At 46.1% G+C, this 7,008-nt stretch overlaps 1 protein-coding gene across 1 annotated transcript in view; it reads left to right on the top strand.

Annotated features, from left to right (window-relative positions):
* The first annotated feature begins 1,734 nt into the window (after nt 1–1,734).
* The window catches only part of TLK1 (tousled like kinase 1), a 75,004-nt gene continuing 69,730 nt past the window's right edge, over nt 1,735–7,008 (top strand). Inside the window, exon 1 of the mRNA XM_054069960.1 lies at nt 1,735–2,077. Within this exon, the coding sequence (XP_053925935.1) occupies nt 1,963–2,077 (115 nt within the window). The 5' untranslated portion in view covers nt 1,735–1,962. The remainder of the gene's footprint in view (nt 2,078–7,008) is intronic.

Genomic DNA, 7,008 nt, shown 5'->3' with positions numbered 1-7,008 from the left:
GATATTGCAAAGATCTTGTTATTTTTCATACTGTTAATTTATGAAAATTGAAAAGACGTTTTGGTATTTTTATAATATTTAAACTGCGTGTCTGATACAAGAAGTAATGAATGGGATCTTCCTCTTCATATCTTGTTTCTCTAGTCAATGCGACTGACATTTTATTTAAACAAGGAGTCCCAGCCATATCAGTGCAATGCCTTGTAGGCAACAGTTTGTAAGCAAAAGCGGCAGAAAGTATGCTTGTTTATGTATGGTTTTCTAAGAGTAGCAGGGGTTTGTATTAAGCAGATGCAAATGAGTATAAACAAAGAGACTGAATTTCTTTAAGTTATCACTTCTTACTTGGCAGATTTTACACCCAGCATGCTACAGCAGGATATACTCATCAGGAAATGAGGTGCGTGTTCGTTTATCCTGTAGACTGTGGGATTATGAGTGTTTTGGTTTTAACCTTGCAAGAAGTTTCTATGCTAGCTGCTAAATGAAAATATTGCAGTCAGAGTGCACTAGCAATGTTTTACTTCATGCCGAAGTATAATTTGCTTAGGTAAAGCCTGAGAAGTCTTCTCTAGAATCAAGACCTTAAAAACAAGTAAGTCTTGGTTGAAGTATCAGATCGCTTCTCTCTGACAAAAAAAAAAAAAAGTATAGCTGTTACTAAATATATGGCCTGAACAGACTTCTTTAGCAAGTAAACACACTAATTTTTACTTCACGTTAATACTGAATTGCTAAGAAACTTCCAGCTATGCCGTGTCCTCGTGGGCGGTGAAGATCTTGGATAATTTGACAGATGTCTCTTTAAAAAAGGGAGAGCGTGCTGTGCACAGATCTGCAACCCAACATTAGTAATCTATTCGTGCTGTTCTCAAATAAGAAGGGGAAAAGTAGGTTAGGAGGAGATGGCCAGGATGTCTCCACACAGCAACCACGATGTGAAGAGCTGCGCCTGCCTGATGGATTTGTGTTCTAAGCCTATAAAGAAGTCATAGGTCTGCAAACAACGGTATTCTTATAAGGAACACAACTCATTGTCACACTCTTTGTTCCAGAACAGACTTTGCCACGTGTGGAGAAGTGCGGGGCCTGTCACAAGGCTCCGCATGGGCCGCTGCGCCTTCCCCCGCCACGCCACCATTGACATGGTGGCGGAGCGCGGGGAAAGGCGCGGCAGCTCAAGAGACTGGTAGACCTGGCCGCCCAGAGCAGTGGGGGGGCCCCGAAGTGTTCGCGGCGGTTTAAGCGACGGGTAGACCTGGCCGCCCAAGAGACCCAAGCGCGGCTGACATAGTGGGGGGCAGGTGCTCGCTGCAGTTGAAGCGACGGGTAGACCTGGCCGCCCAGTGGCGGGAGGGAAGGGGCAAATAATCGTGGTTCAAGCGACGGGTAGACCTGGCCGCTCAGGAGACCCAAACGCAGCGGATGTTGGTGTGGGCAGGTGTTTGTGGTGGCTCAGGCCACGGGTAGACCTGGCCGCCCGAGGAGGGGAGGAAGGTTGGGGGTGGGGGGGGGGCAAGTGCTTGCGGCGGGTCAAGCGACGGGTAGACCCGGCCGCCCAACAGCCCCGAGCGCGGCGGATGACCGAGGGGAGGGAGCAGGTGCTGGCGGTTCGGCGCACCGCCCCCCTCCCGCCCGCCGCCCCCCGCCCCCCCTGCGCGGCTACGGCTGGGCTGGGTCGCTCGGCTCGGCTCGCGATCGTGTTTGCGCATGACCCCTCCCCGCCCTCCCCTCCCCGGCGGCGGCGGCGGCGGTGGGTAGGAGGAGGAGGAGGGAGGTTAGGCTCAGACACAGGCGGCTGCTCGGCGGCGACGCAGTGCAGAGGTGCGGGCGGGTCGCGCCGGCCCCGCGTTCTCCTCCGCCCCCCTCGCCGCGCCGGGGTCGGGCCGGCCCCCCGGCCATGAGCTCGGCGCCGGGCGTCCCCCCGCCGCGCCGCCTCCCGGGCTCCAGGAAAGTAGCTTGATGAGTGTCCAAAGTAGCAGTGGAAGTTTGGAGGGGACGCCATCTTGGTCCCGGCTCTCCACGTCCCCGCCGAGCCTGCAGGGCTGCTCCGCCGCGCCCCGGCCGCCCCGCGAAGGTAACGGAGGGGCGGAGGGGGGGGGTCCGACACGGGCCGGGGGGCGGCTGCGAGGCCGCCCGCCTCCAGCGCGCCACCGAGGAGAGTGTTTTTCCTCCTCCCTCCCCTGCTCCTCCCCTCTCGTGGTACAGCGGGGCGTTGTGGGTGTTTGCGGGGAAGGCGGCGGGCGAGCGAGCTCCCGTGCGGGCATTGTCTGGTTCCTCCCCGCGCCGGGAGCGGTTCTGCAGCCCCGGGTTTGCCCGGCGGAACCCCCCGGTCCTGCCGGGGGAGAACTTCTATCAGCGGATACTTCCGTGCCGAGCGGCCGCGGGATTTTACTTGACTCGCCCCGGCTGAAGGAGCGCCGTGTGGCGTTCTTGGAGCGAAACGTCACCGCCCGAGCAAGAAACTTGCTAACTTAAAATAGAAATAATAGCGAAAATGGGGAGCCTTTGTTGTTCGAGGCTTCCTGTGGCCGCTCGCCTGCTTCTTTTCCTTTTTTTTTTTGGTTGATAAGTGATGTAAGGACTTGGTAACGGGGAGTCGGCATCCTGAGAGCACAGAGCGCCGGCCGTGTCTCTCCATTTTCCACGCCAGTAGTTGTCAGACTTGTATCACTCCGTGTCACTTTTGCACACGCTCCTGCAGGTAGATTGACATGAAATGCTCTAGAAAATACCTGGAGAGGAATTATGGTGTGTGTTAAAGATGCTGAGTAAAGTGGCAGGCATTTTGTGCTTGTCTTTGCCGGAAAACTGAAGCTCTTAGGAAAACAACCACCTCTGGCCAAATATATAGTTCCAAGTTTATACAGAGTAGGTTTCTTCAGTGTTGCAACACTTGTTATGAATATGCACGCATAAAATATTCCCGTAGAGTGTAAACATGAGGGTTTTTTTAATGTATTTAGATACCCAGCATACAAGCCTGAAATGATTATTGCAGCATGATTTTTATATGTATATTTAGTTCAAGAAAAAAATGGTGTTCCTCGATCATCTCGATTTAGGCCAGGAAAACCATTTTGTGAAATCAATTTTTAACATGTTGATGGTTTTTACTTTTTTCTTTTTTACGAGTCATGCTGTTGTTTTTTCCTAGGTACTGTGGTTTACGTTCTCTAATACAGATTCAAGGGTTATAGAGTAATCAAAACCCCGATGTGCACTTGGTACTAAAATGTACTGTATTTGCACAGCGTTCCTGGGTTGTGATAATGATGCGTCCTCTCTAGGTAGTTCTGTTTGAAAATCAGCGTAAGCTGCCAGCCATACTTGGGTTTGTATTTTGCATTCGTGCTCAGGGGAGGTTATCGGCACACCTTGTTTTACTTAGGTATATTTTACAATGAAGTATCTTGGTTGACAGTAGTAGGCCCTGAAATGTAAACACGTCAATATGTCTGTGGGCAGTGGCTTGTGTACATGAAAGAATGATGTCAGATCAAACTAATAAGTTTGCAGTACTTGCAGTGTAGTGTATTTATAGGATAGGAGGTAGTGGTCTCATCAGTTCCGAGCTTGTGATACTTTAGAGGGGTGCATGAGGCTGCTGGCCCGTACTGGGTTGCTGCTGCTGCTGCTGCCTGTGTTGGGTCTGAGTGGGTAATATTTCCAGATCCAGTGCGTTTGGTGCTTGGGCTGAGCTTGTGGCCTGGACTGGCCTTCGGTTTAGAGGATGCAAATCCCTTTGGTTGACTTCTGTGACGGCCGTGCCCATTCTGCGTTTGGATGCACAGGCCTTTACTGAGCGTACCACTGCGCTGTGGTTTGTCCAACCTACCTGCAGTTCGCTATGAAAGTTTGCCATAAGCCTGCATCTCTCGGATGGGCTTATAAAGGTTCTGATTCAATAAGAACAAAAATCCCTCAAGACCCTGACTTAGAAAGTCTTAAAAATATTCTCTGAAGCTCTACTATCAAGAAAGCAAAAAGAAGAGCTCTGGCATATGTAACTGTTGAACAAAGTTACTTCAAAAAATTGCAATGCCTTGCCAGTATCAGAGAAGGACTAATTGTCACATACAAGTGAAGTTAAAGAAAATCATTAATTGTCTTTGAAATACACTACAACATTGCAGCAACATTTTTCTTTGGATGTTATCTTCTGTGTCTTGACTTGCAGGTACGTCATGGCCTAACTGCACGGATTTGATAAGTTTTAATGTTTTTAAATTAAATGACTGGGGTGGACATGAATGCAATTCCGTCTGTACACTTTTATTGTACCAGAACTGTCTCTTGTTTGCATGTCATGATAGATCGTAAATGTCCGTAGTTCCAACAGTTGTTCTGTGTGTCATTAAATTATATATGGTCACTTCTTCAGGAGCCTTGCGGTAGATGCTATCAGGAATTCCTGAGGACTGTTATGCAGTATTGTTTTACATACAGTATGTGATTGTGTGGCTAAACCTTGTGCTACAGCTCACATAACTGCAGTCATTCAACTTCATTTTTGAAGTTTCTTGACTTTTGACTCCTCTGTGCAAGTAAAAAGACCAAAGGACATAGCTGGGAAGCGCTGTTTTGTAAATGGGGGATGTTCAGGCTGTTGCAGACAAGGCAGAGGGACGGAAGAGATTTTGGGACGTGCATGCGAGCGTCTTGGAATAGCTTCTCTTTTAAGACGGGAGGCAGGGCCTCTGTCTGGTAGTCAGGCATGATGCTTTGCAAGTTATTTTTTGTGTGTGCCGTTGGCTGTGAGCCACTTTACTGAAAGTAAATCAGAAAGCCTGATAAAACTTTGAATTACCATGACAGAATGTGAATTTTGGTTTTCAAATTTGTGCCCAAATTAACATATGATGACAAAAATGGTAAATAAACGGGACATGTATTTAAAGTGCTTTAAAGAACTAATGTTGTAGGTGTAGCAAATTTTGTTGGTGACTTTTTAAAAAGAGAAAAATTCATAAATGTATTTTACTTGTCTTTATTGTTACCTGAAATGTGACGGTAGTTGTCCATCTGCGCGTAAAGGTACAGCTGATTACCTCCTCAAGCTTCCAGTCTAGAAAATGTTTCTAGATGCCGGGTCGCGTATGCTACAAACAGTATGTTAGTCCATGGACATGGAAGTTACCTCATCTTACTAAAACTTCCAGGGTTGTTTTTTTCTGTTGTTTCTAGTGTAAAAACTGAAGCCGCTTTACTTTTTTAACCAGCAAGTTCTCAGTAAGTTTGTTGTTTTTTAACGTTCAGCTGTAGGTTTAGATCTTTATGCATTTAGCCAATTTACCTGGGAGCAGAGAAGAATAAGAACACTTTGCATTTAAAGATGATGATGTATTTTTAGCAAGGGTGAGCACAGCAATCATAAGAGATTGTTTAGGCTGGCTGTAGCATGAGCAGGTGTGTATGTTGTTCCACTGATATGCACAGATTCTAACTTGTGATATTATCGCTTGTTCTGTTGCAGATGTGTTTGTCATAGTGAGATGATGCTTATGCCAAATTACTACAGGATTTTATAGTGTCCCCAAATGAGAAATGGGAAAATATGACCTTTTTTTTTTTAATATAGGCCCTTGTTAGAATCTGGTTTTCTGAAAGGCAAGTGCTGCAGAGAATAGAGCAAATTAGTACTGGAGTGATTGTTCTGTTTTGATTCTGTTTTAGCTTGCCTAGAATGGAATTTCCCATTAACGTATTCCTTTTTAAATAGAGAGAGAATCAGTAACTTTAAGGGACAGGCTGTGTTTATTATTCTCTCCATTCAAGTAAAAAGCTTATAATTTTTCTCATTCTTTTTTCTCTATATGTTTGCTTTTTCTTTTAGCAAGTATTTTTTTTTTCTTCAGCAAGCAGAAGTAAACTTGCTTATTAGTAATAACTCTCTTCTTTAATTAGTCTTGATGTTTCTTTGGATTTTCTTAGAGCCTAGTAATCCTAAATGTTTGCAAAAAGCTGTTGTTACTCCAGGGAAAGGCTACTTTGCATGTGTGCTTTGCAGTCAAAGTTAGGAATTTGGCTACTTGAAGAATGGAGATTATGGAACTATGACAGGTTTAAATAATCCTTTATGTTTTCTGTGTTCATGATATAAAGTTGTGTTTCAACATAGTACTTGCTTCCAATTCAGATTACTCCCATACTAAATTTCTTGCTTCCATGCTGAGTTTTTTTATACAAGAAAAATACTGAATTTACTGAATTGTGTTTACCTAGCAGAGTATTTCCTGAACTGTAGCTCCCCTAAACATAAAAGAACACAAGAGGAGGAGGAAGAAAAGCTTTGTCTTTGTGGACTTTATGAACTTCGTTAACTTCTTTCTGTTTGGCTTGGTGTGTTTCAGCTGTGAAGGAGGAAAAGGGAAATTTGGCTTGCTGAATTGGTCTGACTGGAGGTGAAGGTGGATAGAGCATGAAGAGTGGGCAGGATTTCTGTTGTGGTGGTTGAAGAGCAGTTAAATGGAAGCTGGCCACCAGAATATCACTCAGCTTTTTGGGTGGACTTGCAAGTGAAAAATTTCTGGTGGTTGCTGAAGATACACTTTGTGTTCAGTACGTAAGGATTGAGTTCAGTAGCAGTAGAGAAGGGTTAGTGAGCATCAGAAGGTGTTTCGCATCCTGCGTTTCCCTTCTCCTTGACCTCATCCTTATCAGGGTGTTCTGTTGGGGATAGAAACTAAGGGTCTGCTTCCTTCCCAGGCACCTTCTCTCTCAAGTTTTACTCCTTTCTTTTGTTCCTGAGTAGGGCACCAGAATATGCCAGCAGAAAATCCTGGCAGCTAGTCTTTCCCTGGGAGGATGCAGTAGGTGGTTGGAACTTTAATCGACCTCAGTCAAACTTAGTCCCAGAAGAGGGGAGCAGAAGGGCTTCAAGTGAGGCTGGAAGTGCTGGAGATTGACAGGGGAAGGCTGGGACTGTGCGAGCCTTTGGGGTGGGTCCGTACTGGAGGCATTGACTGAAATCAGAGTGATTATATTACTAATTTTAATCATGACTTA

The sequence above is a fragment of the Cuculus canorus genome, chromosome 6, assembly GCF_017976375.1.
Source record: "Cuculus canorus isolate bCucCan1 chromosome 6, bCucCan1.pri, whole genome shotgun sequence".
Taxonomy (NCBI): Eukaryota; Metazoa; Chordata; class Aves; order Cuculiformes; family Cuculidae; genus Cuculus; species Cuculus canorus.
The sequence above is the reverse complement of the archived record's forward strand: the minus strand, read 5'-3'. Positions and strand labels throughout refer to the sequence as shown.